Genomic DNA, 20,104 nt, shown 5'->3' with positions numbered 1-20,104 from the left:
GAACTCATAATTGTACAAAGTGATTCACAAAGCAATTTAGTATACTATCACCTGCATGCAAAGAGATGAAATAAAGAACTTAGAAGCAAAGAAAATGATGAGAACACATAAAGTATCGAGAAAATTATAAACATAATAATCAAGGAACAGCTGATATGGTAGCATAAAACCACTAAATTATGATTGACAATGATTTAATACCACACAGGTTTTGTGAATGTGAACAACTTTGGAAGACACAGTAATTATAAAACAACAATAAATTCCAGTATGGCCAATACAACAAAAAAACAAAATAAATAAATATTGAAAGATAGATTATGTTTGCAAATCTATGTGATAAATTATTCAGACAAAGAAAAGAAAATTGATTAACATTTGTTAAAGTTTCTAATATAATATACCAATAAACATGTAAATACACCTGGAAATATTGTACAGTTTGATATATTTTGAACAAAAATAAGAAAAGAACCAAAAAAAATAAAACTATGGCATGTAAAAATTAAACAAACAAATCAACAAACAAACAAACAAATCAACTGCATGTACTTCAAAACTAACAGACGTAACAGAGAGACGGACTGGCAGGACTGAGTTTTGCAATGCTGAATTTGGAAAAACAAACAAAAAACAATACTAGCAATAAAATGTTTGAAAAAAATTAAAAATCAAGTTTGGTTGGATTAATAGTAACAATACACAGACAAACAGATAAACAAAGATACTGCATGTATCTGTGATTGATTAATGACATCAAACACACACAAAAAAATTTACAACCTGGCAACTCTATGGATCCGTAAAACGAGCTAATCAGCAGCAAAATGACATAACTTTGGACTCAAAATCACATTTCCACTGATAAAATGTAAATATGTTGCCATGGAAACATGTGAGTTACATACACATGTATCTGTGATTCAGGTAAAGATGCAACAACAAAAATAACAACCTGGCAACTCTCTCTGTAAAACATGAGCTGATCAGCAACACAATGAATTACGTTATTTGACTGAAAATCACATTTCCGTCAATAGAATGCAAATATGTTGCCATGGAAACATGTGAGTTACATTAACATGTATCTCTGATTGACATCAAAACACAACAAAAAAATTTACAACCTGGCAACTCTCTCTGTAAAACATGCACTGATCACTGCAATACAATGATTTACCTTATGGACATCGTCCGCTCGCACGGCTCGTTAGCCAGACAGGAGTCTTCCACTAACCACGCCGTGCGGGATACCCCCACTATTTTGCGTTAAGGAGTTTGATGGAATTAGAAAATCAGGCGGACCAATCAGAGCACGCGTTACACTCAAAGAGAAAACCACGCCTACCTTCCAAACGCCGACCACCGCACTGTTTGTGCACAGCTTTTCTCTCGATTTACTTACTGGTTTACTAGACTTGGTTCAAGTGCGTGATTGTGAGCATGTGAGTTGTGTGAACGTCTGGAATGCAATGATATATGTTCTGTTTTCATGTGAAATGTGTGAGTAGGATTATGTGAACGCGTTGAGTGGGTGAACGCGAGACAGGGGAGTTTTACCCGGCACAAACTAACTCACTACTGCTATAGCTGCACAGACTAAATAAAAACGCGTTCGATCGCTATCAAATTTTACACGAGGAACTTTTACAAATCATTTTATTTTTTGAAAATTCACCGACTTGAACCAAGTCTCTGGTTTACCTTCGTCCTGTGACACCCTAGTGGCTCAAACAGAGATTTAGGAGTGGGAAGGCAATCTTGCCCGAGTTTAATACAGGATTTGATTGTCATGCATGGGGACATCTTACTGCGTGGTGGGATAAAGTTACAGGCGATTTTCTCGTCATTCAGAGAGGTGGCGAAAAGTTCCGTTTCAGTGATCGTGGGTTACGAAATGTATGGCAACGCTTTGTATCGTGTGAAGCGTTAGATATCTCCCAAAGAAAAAAAATCGACGAATAAATATGGCGATAGTGCAGAAGATGACTTTGAAAAAACTGACGCTTGTAGTCTATGAAAAATTCATCGATGATTAAGCTAATATTGCTTGCTGACGCTTGTAGTCAATGAAAAATTCACCGATGAGTATATTGCTTGCTGTGATGAATAGGTCAATTTTTTTGAACAACTACCATACAAAATCCGGTTCTTTGATTTCCAGTTCTAGCTTATTTCACAAAGTCCTAGTCCATGTTTTCGAGCCATGCTCCTAGTTGTTTCTCCCGCGGCGTGTCGATTTTCTGTTCTGGTAAATCCTGTTCATCGTCTCACAATGTTTACAATTTTCCAAAGATATGAACAACAGAATAGCTGCCGGCCGCGCCAGTTGACAGGACCACAATGTCTGAACAACGTCTGAGTAATGGGTTTATCGTGAAAGAACTTTTCTATTTCGCGCTGCGATCTTTTGAGTTTGGCGGGTTGACGTTTTCACATTACAAGTTGAGCGACAGCTGGGAATATCTTGCTGTACGACGCGCTGGCGGCTGGGCCTTTGTTTTGACGTTTTGAACACATCAGTGATTTCAGCAGTAGATTTCAGTAGCATGAAATGTGAACAGCGACCACGAATACTTGTAAATGTAACACCGAGATAAAAGTGGGAAAAGACCTATACTACTACATTCGTAGTAACCGATTATCTGATTGGCTATTTACTGGTCACATACAGTCGTGTGGTGGCGCTTTAAAAAAACACGATTTAGGGGGTCTATCAGCCAAGGTCTGATTTCGGGAAGCATCCAGCTGCCCGGAGCGGAGACCTTGGCAAGCGAAGATGCCTTATGGACTGAAAATTACATTTCCACCAATAAAATGCGAATACATTGCCATGGAAACGTGTGAGTTACATCAACATGTCTGTGTGATTGACATCAAAACACAACAAAACAATTTACAACCTGGCAACCGTTGCGTCTCTAAAGAAAGAGCTGATCAGCAATACAATGACTAACCTTATGGACTGAAAATCACATTTCCACCAATAAAATGCAAATATGTTACCATGGAAACGTGCGAGTTACATCAACATGTAAGGAAGTTATTCCTTTAAATGTTCCATGTGTTTGTGTAAACAAAAGAAGTTTGCATTCCGTCAAAATTTGTGAGATCTGAAAATATTTGACTTCATAGAAATTGTAGTTTGCATTTTGACCTTTGACCTTTGTTTATGTTTTTGTTTTCCCTAGGCTATCCAGTCAAGGGGAGTGTCCTTGAAGTGTTTGGGTCTGGATCGATGCCGGGACAATTTAATGGGGCCATTGGAATATACATCAAGAAGAACGGTCAATGGGTTATATGTGATAGAGGGAATCATAGAGTTCAGGTTATTGATCCAATCCAACTCTGCTGTGATCTCATCTTACAATTCCATGCATTCCCAAAGTCATTTGATCCATGGAATGTCACAGTGGATGAAGACAATGACCAATACTTTATGAGTGACCCAGGGAATGGCCAAGTTGTGGTGAGTTCTGGACAAAGCAAGATTTTAAACTGTTTTGGACGCAAAGAAGGAATTGACCCAACCGGTATCTGCTTGAGTCCTGATGGTTTTATATTCATTGGTGACTTCAAAGGATATGTGAGAAAATATAATAAATCTGGTGAACACATTGCAAGAACTGAAAAAGGACAAGTCAGTCAACCCAGGGATCTGATTGTGAATAAGAAATGTATTTTTGTATCAGATCCTGGCAGGAAATGTGTTCATGTTTTGAATCACCAGATGCAAAGTATAAGAGACATTGGCATGGGACACTTCAAGTGGCCTTATGGTTTGTGTTTTGATCACCAAGAAGATGGCATATATGTTTGTGATCGCTATGGGAATAGAGTGGTTCACTTCAATTGTGATGGTGAATTTCTCAGCTATAAAGGTCAAGGTCAGTTAGAGACACCCCGTTACATTGCACTGTGTAAGGATAATCCATACAGATTAGTTGTAACACAGTATGATGGCTGTGTTAAACTACTGTACATATAAGCAGACATGACACCACATCATGTCAACTCTGCAGGGATATCTCTAGTGAAAATCTACAAATTTTCTGACAAATTTTACACAACTCATTGCAACTGGCAGGCTGTAATCTTTGCTGTCATTTATATGATTTTTCATATTTTACTGATAATTTGGATGAAAACATGAAGTTTTCATTTTGACATCTGTCTAAATGAAACTTCATGTTTCATCCAAATTATCTACTGTTTTATCAAATTGTTTGGTAAAAGGCACTACGTTCACCTGGAGGAATAACGTCAATAAAGTTATTATAATTATTATTTATGATTTTTGTAAACTTTCTGACAGCAGCCTGGTGCAATATTTTGTGAAATATTTGTCAGAATAATTTGTTGACTTTCACAGATGTGTACATGAGTGTACAGAAACATACGTAGAAGCATTAAAATGTCAAGTCTGCAGGTATATTTCTGGTGAAAATCTACAACTTTTCAGAGTTGTTTTACACAACATGATGCAAACGACAGGCTAAAAACGTTGAATTTTAGTTTTAGCTGTAAATTGTAAATATTTGGGTATTTTTAGTCAATTTTGGATTAGACACCATGCTTTTCCCCAAGCATGAAGAAAATACTGAGTATGAATAAGGAAATTATTCAGAGTTGTACTTTTTTTCATGTTTTAGAAAATTTATCCAGCCGCAGATTTCACATCGTTTGATTAGCAATTATACTCCGTTGCATCAGTGTTGGTAAAACCTTCCCCGAAAACTCGACGATTTTCACTGAAATGTGCGTGCGAAAACATACCTGAACATTCCGATGACTGTTTTGTATTTACAGGTGTCTTGATTGCTCTAGTATAGGTATAGTTTCCGCATTTTTAAGGAATTTTCACGGGGATCGCGGGCGGCGACCCTGTCGACAGGTCGCCATGTTTCAACTGAATGACCACATCAACCGAATGTAAGGGAGATGTCTTGTCGCGAGAGGGCGCTATGAACAATATCGCTATCAGAGAGTATATTTAGGCAGCTGCTGCATGCAGGGCCGGGCCGGATCTGCAAAGTCCGAAAGGGCACTTTTGCCAGTCGATTTAAATGATGTTAGATTGTTTTTTATTGATTTTTTTTCTTTGTATTATTGTAAATACTTAAAATTTTGAAAGCTTAAGTTTCTGCAGTCATTATCATCAAGAACCAATCCCGTTTTACGGACAAGTAATAGAGGCCCTAAGGCCCTATATGTACATATACAAATAAATATGTTACTGTGTAACGTGAACCAGAGCACTGGGCAGACGCAATTAAATAGTAGCGAATAAAATATATAGAAAATTTGCACCAAAAGAGTGTAATTATCGTTTTCCAACATGTTTTGAAAGAGTGGATAAACATTGCGGAAACATTTCAAATGCATAGTGGAAGAAATCTGTGTTAGTGTTATCAGGTACAAATTGTGAAGTTTTTTCGTCCATATTTTTATTGTAAACTCAACAAATGTACTAATTACTGGGAATATTGTGTTGAAATAAATAAACTACTGCCTAACTCAGGGATTTCGCTTGTTTTTTGTTTCTGATAAAATTTATTGTCTCGCCGTTGATTAAAAGTTTGTGGATAATTTTTTGCGTCGAACTACTTTTCACATAAGTGTGAGTCGTGACAAAAGATAATGAAAGACAGAATGTTGCTCCCACTTGACTTTTTCTATTCTGTTTTTACTTGTGCGGGTATAAAATCCGAAATAAAGTAATGATTAAATAATGTTCCTTGTAACTTGAGATTCAAACCAAACCTTCGGAATAGTATGTAGTTTGGTTCAAGTTTGCCTACCTGGTGCCGGGACCTGGTGGTATGCAAAGTACCAATAATAAAAACCCCTACGTTTCAGATAAATTGCAATACTGAAATGTCTTTTATCCTCTTTCATCAGTAATAATGTCACTACTTGCCATGACAAAACTATCCGAAATTAAGCAGGACAACATGTAGTCACATATAGTTAACTGTTCTAAATTATATGATCTATGCGTTATCCACACATTCACAGGGGTACACCTTCCTTTAGGCCCTAGTACCTTACCGGCTGGACGAGTAGTCTTTAGGGAGCCATAAGAAGCTTCGCGCGAGATTGCCAGAGTGCTGCCAAAAACTACTTTGATGTGATATTGGGCCAACATTTTTTCACATCATCAAATAATAAACAATCCTTAGTTTCCGGTTTGCCAGTAATACACAGTTCTATATCACTTCGTTTCCCGGATCGGGTTATGTCATAATATGGGAGATACGGCGCCCCCAACGTCCATATGTGACCCAAATCTCCTGCCCCTCTGCGCTGCACGCAAACATCTAACTACTTAGTCATTCTGGTATCTTAAAACGACACTCTTCGAATAACTGGGCGCATAAAACATCAGCAGAGACTAACAATACAATAGTAGATAAAAATGTTTTAATTGCCAGGAAACACAAATCATTAGGGCGTCATTTTCAGGCGGTGAGAGAGTAATACATGCAGGCTATGCATATTGAGACAGAGTTTCTTGAGGAATGTATGAATTAATTGTAAAGTATATTTACACAAGAAACAACAAAAATTCCTTTACAAAACAGACTGAGTTGAAACATCTGGCAGATTTTGATTTATTTTATTACTTAAAGGAAGGCAAGTTACAGAAAGTATCAAGACGTGAAATCATAGTCTTTAGTTCATTTATGTTTTTCATTTGCATTTTGTGAAAGTATTAATGATACTTTATGACAAATACTTTACAGAAAAGAATGGGGTTTTTTTTGAAAGCAGAAAGTCAAGCATGAGGGACAGTTCTATAACAGAAAATCTCCGATGTTATGACCACGATGAATTTTTGGTGAATAGTGATAAAAAGTAAATTGAAGATGTAAGGGTCCTTGAAAACAGAGATACTGTAAACACAATTATTATGGACAAAAGTTCTATGACATACCAAGCCAGGTTGAAAATACACATGGTTTGGCTCAATACCACTTTTTCCTGACTTGACATATAGGGTAGTAATACTGCAGACTGTCTGGCGGGAAAACGGTTTAAAAGATATAAAGCTCACGTTAACTTGAATCACATACAAATGATCTGTACTTAATATTTTGTTGGAACTTTGCCATTTCTTAGTTCATATATTTTGCAAAAATACACATTTGAGGCTCCATGGTCTCAAAACTTCATATTATGCTTTTAAGACCCTGTATTTTTGGGAAAAGAATGATTTTCATTGTTATATATTTTCCAAACTCTTAAGAACATACAAAAGATTGTCATTCCTAACGTACATTCCTCGTTACAGGGGCTCATCTTTGGCGTGCGATAACGCAGACCCTGAGATTAGTTTGAAAGTCAGTGCATTTTTATGAATCAAATTGCTGAAAATACAATATTTTAATAAAAGCCTTGTTTCCTGGATGCCAGAGGTAGATTTGTTTTGTGTTCCATTGTAATCCAAATGAATTCATCTCTGAATACAGGGCTGTCTTTTCATATCTGTTTCATTGGAAGTCCAAACCATGCCTTTGGCAAGTCAGTCTGGTAATACGGTGCAATTTGCTGTCAACGTTTTATGAATATGAAAACAAAAAAGATGCCAGTAGTGGTAGTTGTACTGATAAAGTTGTGGAAAACATCATATGTTACCTGTCATGTTTATGAAATACTGTAAGTACAAAAAATGTGTACACTATAATATTCAGCTTCAGAGTTCTCCATAAGGGGATTTTAAAGGTAGGGGACTCGATCCCAGGGATCAAGTTTGTTCTAGTCTGTAAAAAGATTATAAAGGTGTCATAGCCTTTTGTTTTCCATGGAAATTGTAATTTAGTAAGTAAATTTCCTGGCAAGGCAATCTGACGCCTGAACCATGCCTTTAAGGGGTGGGCCACTCCCAGTTTTGCCAGCAGTCTATTCATATGTTAATAACCATACAAATTGATACATTTTCACAAGAAAAGAATATTCAAATTATGCATTGTTATGTAAAGTGGCCGCTCCTCTGTTTATCCAAGCTGAACTCTGTTCATGTTGTACACTACAGCTTATAAACATTTACATTTCTTTTGACAACAAAAAAGACAAACCAGAAAACAAACAATTAAAAATAAGAACAAGACACCAATAGAAATACCTTGCCATAGAAGTCGCAAAGGTTTAATTATTGAAAGAGATTAAGTTGGTGTCTGGTCATTTTCTCTTGTATGCAATCATATTTTTCACCTTATAAAAAACTTATTCCATTACATCAATTTTCTATACCCTGTCTTGCAGATATTAGCAAGAATATTTTGACATTTCATTCACTTCTTTTCAGATAACCTTCCTCATCATCGTTTTCTGAAAATGCTGTGTCGTCATGGTTACTCAGTTTGTCTATTTTCCTCTCTACATCCTGGACTCGCTGCTCGTCCATCACCATGGCTTCCTTGTTGGTGACCTTTGAACTTGTCTGTGACAGATCAGCGATGGTCTCTGGCAAGGGTTTGTTAAGGCTTTCCGGTAGAAGGTAGTCAAACATTCCGGCTGTGAATCCAGTGCCACCAAATATGAAGAAAGCTAAACTCTCACCCTTGAGACACAAGATGTAAAATGTCAAATGTTAAACATAGGGCCAAAGTCCCTGAAGCTACTATAGACATTGATACAAAATTAAGTATTTCCTGACTGTATGAAATTATCTCACTAAGGTCATCCTAGGGACTTGTAAACCAAATATAAAGCTGTCTGACCAGCGGTTTTGAAAGAACAAGCAACTCAACAGTTGACAGAGCTCTGCTGTGTTATGTAGAGAATAACCTTTTGTGTCACATGTATTGATGAAGAAGGTGGATATCTTTGATTAACATTGTAAGTGAGTTCTGTTGAATAAGTTGAGACTGTACATACTCAGAGAAAGCACACTGAAGAGAAAATGTTTGAAACTTAAGAAGTTCAAGGTCATCAAAAGCATTATAAGGAATCATGTAACTTTCATTGCACTGTTTACACAGATTGCATAATTGCTATAAATAGCACATGAGGAATCTTACAGCCAAGCTTACCATAAAAACCCTAGCACTTTGACCACTCTTTTAATTGACCACTCTATTTTTTCCTCAAAAAGTAATTTTATTTTATCCTTACCAAGTCAACCATAAATGGAAATTAGAACTTTCTCTATCTCTATCTCTATTGACTATTTTGAGCAATTTCTTTTAAATAACATACAGGGCACAATAAATGACGGTTCAGAATATGTCAAAGTTGGGATTCAGGAAAGTTGCCTTTACATGTTTTAATCCTCCAAGATGGTAAGCATTTCACTATGAACTGTCAAAAAAAGTTAAACTTTCTGATAATTCTACACTAAAATTATTTTGGCTTTGATGATTTCCTAATTAATTCAATTATTTAAAATCATATTATTTTTTTCTGGGTGAATTGATAGGGTTTATACAGTACAAGAATTACATACAATGTAAGTCAAATTTTGACCAAAAATGACAAAAAAATTCCTTAAAAATACACATTTGCATATTTCATCACAATTTGAACAAATCTAAGTTGGGTTACCCCTAGGGACCTGTATACCAAATAACAAAGCTGTCTGACCAGCGGTTATGATGAAGAAGATTTTTTTAACCAAAAACACCTTTTTTTTGGCATTAATTTGCCTATTTTCAACAATATCAAAAAATTAAAAAAAAAACAGTTTCTCAAAATCATATTTTCATCTACACAACAAATATCAAATCAGTAAGTACTGCGGTTCTCGAGATATTTGAGTGGACTGACGCCTCACAAACGGACATACATACATACATACATACATACATACATACATACATACATACATACATACATACATACATACATACATACAGACTGACGACGGACGCCGGACGGATACCCATCCCAATAGCTTCTATAGACTATAGTCTATAATAGCTAAAAATGTGCATGAACTATGAGGGCGTAAAATTTGTCTTTCGTACATAATTGCTGCTTTGCTAGGTCAAGACGCACATAAAATACCCAGTCATATATACTTACTTCTGTGCTTAATTTCATGAATCCCATGTACCCACAGGAATACAAGCGGTGAAAAACTGCTGGCTTTACTAAATTTATAGATGTCTAGAGACACACATCTAAGGTTAAATGAACACACACATGTATACCACACACTGTATTGGGGATATCAAGTGAGCTTGACTGCATCTAACATGATGACCTTTGAACCTAATGCATGCATTCTTCTGGCAATTTGGTAACAACTACAAGAATGTCTGTAGTCAAGGAAATAGCTTTGATTTTGAAATTTTATCAAAATGTTGATCCACTATACATGGAGTCTATGACAAAAATGTGAATAATTATTTCCCAATATATAACAAGCAATATTTGTGCATATTATGGACCCTGAATAATTGACATAATTGTAGTTGATTAGAAGAAGGGTGGTTTCAAGTGCATATGTGTTCAGGAAATTTGATTTTGGAATTTAACTGAAAATGTTGATTCACTATACCTTGTAGCCTATCAGGAAACTATGAATAATTTTTTACAAAACAAAGATAAATAAATCTATGTACATATAGACGTTTTGATTATTGATATTAATGTATGTGTTGGACTAGGGTTATTACAAGTGCATGTGTGTGCAAGAAATTTGATTTTGAAATTTATGAATAATTTTTTAGATTACAAAACATCAAAATCTTTTTGATTATTGATGTTTGATTATTGATATAAATGTACTTGATGAGAATAGGGTGTTTGAAAGAGCAGATGTGAATATCAAATATGATGTTGGAATTTCACCAAAGTGACTATTTGTAGAGGTTAAAAAGTATTCCATGAAAGTTCAAAGGTCAATTGAGAAATTATATGTCAGTTCAGATATTATTGATACTGACTGTGACACTTAGAGAGAGTCACTGTTTTTCTTTCGAACACTTTTGAACGGTCACAGTTCTGTATTGAGGGATGGTGGTCATATATTTTTCCAGCTAGAGTCATTTTCACAAGGATTTGGACACATAGTTTATCATCTCCTAAACTGTCATTTAAAGGTTGTTTGACCTGAAGATTCCAGTTGTTTTTGATGAAACTATGCACTATTCTAAATAGCTTGTATTCTGTCAAAGTCCTCAAAAATTAAAAACGTACATACAGCGACATGAACATTTGACACCGACCTAGACCCAATGTATTGTCAATGGGAATATGTTATCAAATAAGTTATCTCCAAAATTGTTATTGAATGTTATCAAATAAGTTATCTCCAAATTGTTATTGAAAGGTTAAGTTGAAACTTTTAGTCATTATAGAGGACATTTTTGAACAATAACACTGCACAACAGAAGGGTTAGGTAATTAGAAATCATGACAACCTAAATCTTTTGTCTCAAGTTGGCTGCTTGAATCAACAATAACTAATACCCTAAAACCTTGCGCCCCAAAAATGGAAATGGCAGGAAATGAAAGTGCCAGAAGGTGTTTGGAAAAGAATTTGATAATCAATAAATTTTCATGTCCCCGCTTTGCAATGTCATTTTTTTTCAGATCCACCTCTGGCATGTTGCAAATTTTTTCAAGCCCCTCCCTCCCCCTAGAAATCTCCCCTACCCACTCCAGAGGTATTTGTAATTGTAGCCTAAGAGAGATGTCTATTCTGTAGAAGGCCTTTAACATGTAAAATGCCACAGGACCACAGCAAGGTGACCATTATAAAGAGGTAACGACTAAGACAGGTTTGACTGTAGTTAAATGGTTTGGTTGTACATGTACTTACCAATGGTACAACTGCTGGTGCAAGTATTCCACCAATTCGAGCTGCCATGGCACAGACTCCAATACCAGCGTTCCTGAATAAAATAATATTCAAAATTATTCTTTCCACAAACAAAATTGTACAGGGATAGCACAGATGAACTGAAAATTCTATACAGCAACAATTAGAACATATTCTTTCTGAAAAGCTAGATTTCTTACCTCAATACAGTTGGCAAGAGTTCTGCAGTGTAAATGTAAATGATGTTAAAAGCCGCGGCAATGCCCATCTTACCAAGCAATGCCAAGGAAGTTTTAATGGAATCAATGTGACCTGTGAATGAGAACATTAAATGTCCAACTGGATGAGAAAACAATTGTGAGATGGCAAGCATAAAAGTTATTGTTTCCAATACAAAAGTTATCAATAAAAGTGTACTAACACAATATTTTTAGTGTCCAGAAATAGCTAACATTATTAGTCACTTTTCACATAATGTATGCATATTGCTATAAAAGACATGTTTCAATCATGTCTTTTTTACATGTAACACTGTATTTACTCATTATTGTTCACTAAATTTTATAATAAATTTTTATGACTACATCATTTAAAACCTCATCTATTCTAATCAGGGTCTCCAAAACTGATGTAAAATAGAAATACGTACTTGTGTTTGATGGGATAATGATTAATGACAGACATGCAATGCCTCCTAGCATCATGGACCAAAATAAAGTTTTCTGTCTTCCAGATCTGAAGGTCAATAAACAGAGTCACTGTCATCATGTGCGAAAATTGACATATATCACATTAATCATATCATGAGGAAATCATGCAAAGACTTCATATAGAGACCACTCCCCTCTATCTTTGTTTAGCTAAAATAAACTACATATAAACGTTTGATTAAGGTAGAACGCACTCTGGGGACAGCTAGTTGGACTCTCAAATTTCCACAATTCTTTTCTGATCTACCACTTGTGAGAGCTCATTTTAAAGCTCTTGGAGAAAGAAAAACTTTCACTGTCTTAGTTTTTCGAAAATCCAAAATTTAATTTTTCCTCCATAGAGTTAACACAGGAATGGTGGCTATTTTGAATTTCAAAAATCACAAAATGTTGGGCAATTTGTTTTACTAGTTCCAAACTTTCATTTTTGCTTTGGTAAGTTAATGGTTGAAATATTCATTGAGGAAGTTTGAGCAAAAGTTTAAGTTTTTCACTTTCGAGGTGCATACTACCTGAACACCAGCCTTACAACTAACTCTAATTCTAAACCCCTTCAAAGTTTGAGGTGTTTCCTCAATGGAAGGCCCTGAATGTTTTTTTTATGATTTCAGGCTGGCCAACCCAATCACGGTCCCTCCACAAAACGGTCAAGAAACGCCACAACTTTCTTTTGTTATATTCCAGGTTTCGATTGGGCTTTCTGTTGATTTTACTGATGGGGATAATCCCTGATTATCATGCGCGTGGCGGAAGGTGTTAACAGTTAAGTGCATAAAATTATCGTAAGCAGAAACTTAATTCTCCCAAAATGCATTCTGGTTATTGTATGTGCATGCGTCTAAAAGGTCAAAGTTTATTTACATCTTCGTCTTCTGAGAGAGATCACGTGGAGTGACGCAGCGTGAGGGACATTATGTACAAGTTCGGAGACGATTTCGTCAATTTTGACAACTCCCATGTTGATTGGAACGTCATTTTGGAAGATGAAAATCCATGACAGAGAGTTGGGCGCCCAGGCATGGGGAGGTTGTGTCATCAAAACATATTGACACTTGTAGGGTTTCTAGGTTCTATAAATTTGGCGGTCTGAGAATTCGAAAGGTCGACAAAATCAAAACATTGGGTTTGGCAGTAACATGCGTTTATAGGAAAGAACAGATTCCGTAATGAACATGATTGCCTACTTTTGAGAAGACTGAACGATCGATAGGGACGCACTTGACACCTCTGAACGATCGATAAAGGAGAAAAAAAGGGGGAAAAAAAACATTGCATTATAACCATAACGCCAACTCTCAATGGGTCGACGCATGGCCGACGGGAGCACTTTGCAAAAACAAGGTCATCGTACGAGTTCCCTGATTTTGTGTATTGAATTTTGTTGAGAACGATTAAAATTTCAAATCGAACTCTCAAAGTTTGGAACTGAGGAATTATCATGTTAAATCGATATCAAAAGGGAGTTAAGGAGGACATTTCAGGATTTTCCTATGTAATGCAGATACGACTCGTCGATCCCAAGCGACACCATTTTGTTTTCAGTTGAAAATACAAACGCGGCAAACAAGACGAGTTTTCTTGTCGAATTAGGTTTCAAAATAAGAACACAACATGATTCCCTATTTTTTCGAAGTCTTTGCCTTGTTAGGAGGTGCATGACTTACTTTTTTGATGAAAGGTGAAAAAACAAACGGGAGAGTAAAATTCACAGTGTTTCCGAAATGCATGGCGTCGGTCAAGATCACCTCATGGTTGAACTCAGCTGTAAAATACTATCCAAGATTTCCCGATAGCGACCTAGATCTTTAAGAAACTGTTTCACTCATCTTCTCACGTAGCCACAAAAGTCTTCAAATACATGCGAAATAGTGCAGAAAGATGAAAATTAAGTAGATTGATTGACTGAATATCATAGGATACCAGAGCGGGACCGTATCACAAGACGCCGCTGAAACAAGACTCTTACATGCCCATGACGTCATTCGCTTCCTCCGTCCACCGCAACGCGGACTGTTGCAACTGTGTAGGTGATTAGCACTTTTGAACCAGATATGAACTGAATATGCTCACGTGCATTACTGTGATTGGTTGACAGAATGACAAGAACATTAGATAAAAGTGTTGGAACCGATTTTGTTTATAGTTGGGTTGCCAAGGCATTTTTTTCTACTTTTGACAATAAAGTGGTATGGTACGAAGGTGAAAAATAAAAGGTTGAAGGAGCTTGATTCATTCAATCAAAAGTTATGAATTTTTCAATAATGAAAAATGACAATTTTTGGCTTTTTCGTCAAATTTCTGCCAAGAACTCAGTCTCATGAAAGTTCGACAATCTGTTAACTTTGTATTTATCTCATATAGAAACATGACAATTTATGTTCTGGATCAAAATTTTGTTCTTATTACAGAAAACCGGAAAATGGAAAGTTTATAGTACTCAATGTTCAGGGAACTTTCAATATAGGTGAAATGGCCATGTAGAAGATGACTTCCTTGTTAAACTGAGATAGCAATAAAAGTTTTGAAAGTCAATGTAAAGTTAGTCTTGGTATTTTGTAGATTATAAGATATTAGCTGTATTACATTTTTATATTTCTGTCAGATATAGTACGTTATGACACTGTGATATAGTATTGACATATACATAGTGATTTTTTTTAAGTATTTTTTTTAGCTTGTCTCTAGTGAACAGGCTTGCGATTGGTAAAAAGCAATGTCTACCACTGAGGGCGCTATGGATCTACAAAATAAATTTAGTTTTACTTGAATATTGTAGAATGGTTGTGTCTAGCCAAGTTTGTGTAAGTTCTGAAGCGAAATGATCGGCAAGTAACCGTTACTTTTGCTATCGTTCAGCACAAATCTTTTGATATCAGATAGCGAAGGCAGCATACCTGATCTGATAACAATACTATGCTTTTGTGCTTTCCTACAACCACGGGAGCTCCACATGAATTTCTCTGTGAGCACAATAACCCTATGTATTGGAAGCGTTCTGCTCCTTGATACCCATGTAATAATTGCAGAAATAAATGAAATTATAACAACAACAACAACAACAAAGCACACACAAAGTAGCATGTCATGCGATCGAGGAGTCCGGTGCGGTGCCACGATGGTGGTTGACTCCCATATGCATGTGATGTATTCAAAAGCATGGACGGTCATGATGAGCGCACTATTTGTTGAAAGGGGTTCGCAAATATCACGGACGTTTACAAACCCATTACGTTTGATAAGATTACCTTACTGATGAAAGAAAGCAATAGAAAACAACCAAGAAATGGAGAATGGAAGTTCAAGTGACGGAACTGCAAGTAAACCCAAACTTATTTGTGGAATTTTTTATCCTCGGTCACTCTTCCCTAATACTGAAGAGTCCATTTTGATGTCATATCCGCCATAGCTGTATGCCAGTTCGGTTGTCTCAACGTCGCGATGCGATGGATGATTATTGACAAGAGAGATTTCATGTGTCACAGCACGATCCAAATGAATGACCCTTTTATTTTAGGCATTTCACTCATGACTACAACAAATTTCATAGCTATATTGTTTATTTTTATATTTGAAAGGTCTATGTTTTTGCGTGCTGCATGCTCCGGCCTAATCACAGTGCATACTGTACTCTCCATGCTGTACTGTACACCCAACTCAGTTGAATTTTACTGAGCTTGACGCCAAATCGTATTTGCCTTTTTTTCCGAGATTAAATTCAAGCTGCAATTTCCTAGAAATTCATCTTTTCATCCCAGAATTGCATACGTTCTCGAACTTGGATGAGAAATTTCATGTCAGTTGCGTAGGCTCGGAAACGTCCGTCTCTGTGTTCATTTTGCTGCAGGCAATGCGTTTCTAAATGTCGTTTGCTCCCGATCGACTTTGCAACTCTCCTCAGCTGTCTCCTACATTTCATACGCTACCCATCGGGCTAGTAGAGGTACCAAAAATTACTTGCCCGGCGGTAAAAACTGCTAGCCCGTGAGTTCAGGGTAGTGAATTTGCTCACCCCTATAAAATATATACATTCCTATTCTAGTGAACGGAGTATTCGGGTCGTTTCCAGCACCCGGAAGTAATAGTGCGGAGGCGATCGTAGTTGAGTGATTGATCCGACGATGTGTCCAAACAAATTTGGGGCGAAAAATTCAATTCGCAAGCGTGGCTAATGACTTTCAAAAATTTTTCGCAAAATCAGAGTTTTATTCGCATTTTGCGAGTGTGGCGAGCGCTAGCGCGAACACTGGGGTTAGGTTGGTAGCGGGTCGAGTTGACTGGGGTCGAGTTGGCTAGGGGTCGAGATGTCCAGAAACCATGGTCATCATGCTTCCCATAGACTACCATGTATCAGAAAAATTAAAACTGTGATAACTTCATTAATATGCAAGCCACGCCCACCAAAACCTTTTCAGTTCTAGCCATTTGAATTCTGAAGATGTCTACCAAATTTGACTGAAATACGTTCAGCCGTTTTTGAGATAATAGGGATACAGACACACGGACACACACACACACAGCACACACACACAGACAGACATGGCTAAACCATATGCTCACGTGTGTGAACACGTGAGCAAACAAAAGCGTTTCTTGACCGTTTTGTGGAGGGACCGTGACCCAATAAAGAACTCTTGCTGAAAGCATATAAAGCCGCACTTTTCAATCCCAGGTTCTCGCATAAGTGGAGTTCTCCTCCCAGTCAAACACTTGGCCAGTACGATGTTTGATTTCTATAACATTAATTACACAAACTGATCTCAACCTTTTGTCACCTTTTGCTAATCCTGCAAACAGAGTTATACAAGCGTTTGATTGACGGTCGGTTCAAATCGCCAAAGGTCATTGATTCCCCACCACAAACGCTTAAATTTCCTAAAAAATACCGCAATTATACGGTGTCGCTCAAATTTGATCAGAATTGGTACATACCAAAGATCAACAATAAGTGTTGTTTTTCTCTGTTCAGTGCAGGAAAATTCTGTGTTGATGTTATCAGTCGGGTCAGCTCCAAAATTGGAGACTCATTATGATAATGTATTCCGGCATTCAGCCAATCATCGACTAGATTACATCATTAATAAAGTACAGGTCACGCTGGGTCACAAATTGCCCACCAAGTGTGATCGGCAGTTTTGGGCCGCTTATTAAGCCCCTGTCTTGTGAATTTCGACGAATTTCGACAGTCAACATAATCCACGTGTTCTGCAGAAGGTCATGTCCAACAAGGAGTCCGATTAGTGAACAAATATTCGAAATATTGACGATTCATTTCTACCCCCAGTTTATCGATTTCGCTCAAGTACCGAGAATCATTTTGTGGATGTTCGTCATCTCTATTAGAAATACTGTTATAAAGGTTATTTGTGTAGGTACGCGTATAACATTTTGCAAGGAAGAAGAGCAATGTCAGAACTTTAAAACGATACCTGTTTTGTAGTTGTCAAACGCAGACTAAAAATGGTACGCGATTTTGAAAATGTGTTGACAGAGTGGCCACACAACTGTTCCCCATACGGTAGAATTTGTATCGCTGCCATCACCGATACAAATGGGGTATTCTGAACGATCTGTGTAGGTACACGATTTATATTTCGCAGGACTTCAAGCCAGAGTCTAGGAATCACAGCGATATATGGGGTTTGGTTGTCTTAGCCAGAATAAAACTGGTACGCGCTTTTGAAATTGTGTTTTGACAGAGTGGCCACACAACTGTTCGACATTATGACAGAATACGGCGCGGGAGTTCGACACAGTATGGCGTACGTAACGAAGGACACATGTGGAGGTTGCCAGGAAATACAATTTTTACTGATGGCGCGCTGGCCGCTGATTGGCTAATGAGAGTGGGGAAATATTATGGTATAGCGCTCCAATTTTGGAGCTGACCCGGACTGATTATGACAATGATTTCTGCACAGTACAACCAGAAAAACAACAAGAAATATTTAAACCAGAAAAACAAGAATGACAAAAGTAAATAAGGTCTGAAACTTTAGGTACTGGAGGTCAACTTTAGCAACATGCATAGCAGAGAATGTTTCAACCAAATGACAGGAAATGACTAATAAGCTGTTTAAGTTACTGCCACCACTCCCACACATAATAGGTACCCTGCAAACAAATAGTTTAAAGGTCAAAACCTCTTACTCAGATGTGTGGGCTGTTTCAGTTACTGCCACCACTCCTGGACATTTGCAGGATTTCCCCCTTTTCTTAGCTCATTTGCATATTTTTGACACTGACATGTTCATTTGAACAACGTCACATCTCAACCCCTGCATCTACCTGTACAAATACTGAGATGGTAGCTTTGGCGCTATGGGAGCCTTTGCATGTGACGGACATACATCCGCACACACCCACATACGTACCGTACATACAGACATACAGACGCCACCGACTCACCATATTAGCTCTTTTTGGTATTTATATACATACCAAATATGAGCTAAAAATTGTCTTCAAGTCGCGTTAGACTTTGAATATAACCACAGAGTTCGATCAGCAGCAACTTCACGCTGACCGCTCTGCAGTCTGTCTGTGTTTTTGCGGTCGGAGAAAACTAAAATGTGGCATTTTCTTGAGCGTGTGCCTGCTACTTTCACAATGAACGCCGCTGTAACTTCGCGTCCTTTTAAAGGGAGTCTCTGCCTATAAGGACATACAGTTGGATTTGATGTGTTTCCTGGATGGAAGTTCCCAACCTACATTGATTTCAGGTTTGGCTATTAGCAAATAAGAAGTCTTGCTGATTGATTGCTACTTACCTGTTAATAAACATCATGCATACAAGATATGCAGGTAATTCCACAATACCAGAGAGTATAAAATTCAGATATCTATCTCCACCAAGACTACTGGCATTCATAGTTAATCCATAGTACACCTATCATGTAAACCTATCAAAAGATACAAACACAGCTGTTTGAATGTGACTTGCAGTGTTTCATCTAGGCTGCGCGATTGCGCGATTCCCCCTCTTTGGTGTGGTGCGCGCCGCCAAGTGTACGTAGAAGGGGCGACCCATCGCGCACTGCACTGAGCTGGCTGGAATGGCATATCAAATATCATGGGTGTCACACTTCGATGCTTTTGACCATAGACAGTGGAGGGGGGAAGACCCCCTCCACTGTCTATGTTTTGACCCATTATCGGCACCTGTTAATACTTTGGCACAGGCATTGTAGCTGTGGGGTCCATAGCTGGGGTGTTTTCAGACGGGATTCATGCCTTTTACGGGCTGGTTTTGACTTTTACGATTTTAACCCCGCCACCACAGCTATGGGATATTCCATAGACTAGCGTCCAAATCCGCCGCAAGCACCCTTTGCGCAAGTTTGCTCGACGATATTTCGAAAAATTTTCCATCCAAATTACAAATTGCCAACACTCATCGACAGCTTGGTTATTAGGGACTCACCAGACCAGAAATCCGCTCAAAATTCACTGAAATATCGCCTTTTTTCTAAGTTTGCGCGACATGACTACACGTAGACCGCCATTTTGCTAGCGTAAAACTGTTGGTCGAGGATCCCTGCAGTACGTCACTACAGTGACGTAGGGCCGTGACCTCTCAACTTCTGAACACAAACTAACTTACGGCCAGCATCGCGCGGCGCGCCAC

General features: G+C 37.6%; 3 protein-coding genes across 3 annotated transcripts in view; 2 read left to right on the top strand and 1 right to left on the bottom strand.

Moving 5' to 3' along the window:
- LOC139127285 (uncharacterized) overlaps nucleotides 1-5,486 on the top strand; it is a 50,925-nt gene extending 45,439 nt beyond the window's left edge. The window contains exon 7 of the mRNA XM_070693198.1: nucleotides 3,192-5,486. Coding sequence (XP_070549299.1) covers nucleotides 3,192-3,988 — 797 coding nt within the window. The 3' untranslated portion in view covers nucleotides 3,989-5,486. The remainder of the gene's footprint in view (nucleotides 1-3,191) is intronic.
- Nucleotides 1-20,104, top strand: part of LOC139127247 (uncharacterized) — a 236,651-nt gene that overhangs the window by 151,107 nt on the left and 65,440 nt on the right. The gene's annotated exons all lie outside the window — the stretch shown is intronic.
- Nucleotides 7,243-19,361, bottom strand: LOC139127288 (solute carrier family 22 member 15-like). The gene is made up of 5 exons (XM_070693203.1): nucleotides 19,248-19,361; nucleotides 12,420-12,505; nucleotides 11,971-12,082; nucleotides 11,771-11,843; nucleotides 7,243-8,563 (listed from the first exon to the last, which is right to left on the bottom strand). The coding sequence occupies exons 1-5, from the start codon at nucleotides 19,346-19,348 to the stop codon at nucleotides 8,291-8,293; spliced, it is 645 nt and encodes a 214-aa protein (XP_070549304.1). The 5' UTR covers nucleotides 19,349-19,361; the 3' UTR covers nucleotides 7,243-8,290.

Source organism: Ptychodera flava, unplaced genomic scaffold (genome assembly GCF_041260155.1).
Source record: "Ptychodera flava strain L36383 unplaced genomic scaffold, AS_Pfla_20210202 Scaffold_30__1_contigs__length_3116999_pilon, whole genome shotgun sequence".
Taxonomy (NCBI): domain Eukaryota; kingdom Metazoa; phylum Hemichordata; class Enteropneusta; family Ptychoderidae; genus Ptychodera; species Ptychodera flava.
The sequence above is the reverse complement of the archived record's forward strand: the minus strand, read 5'-3'. Positions and strand labels throughout refer to the sequence as shown.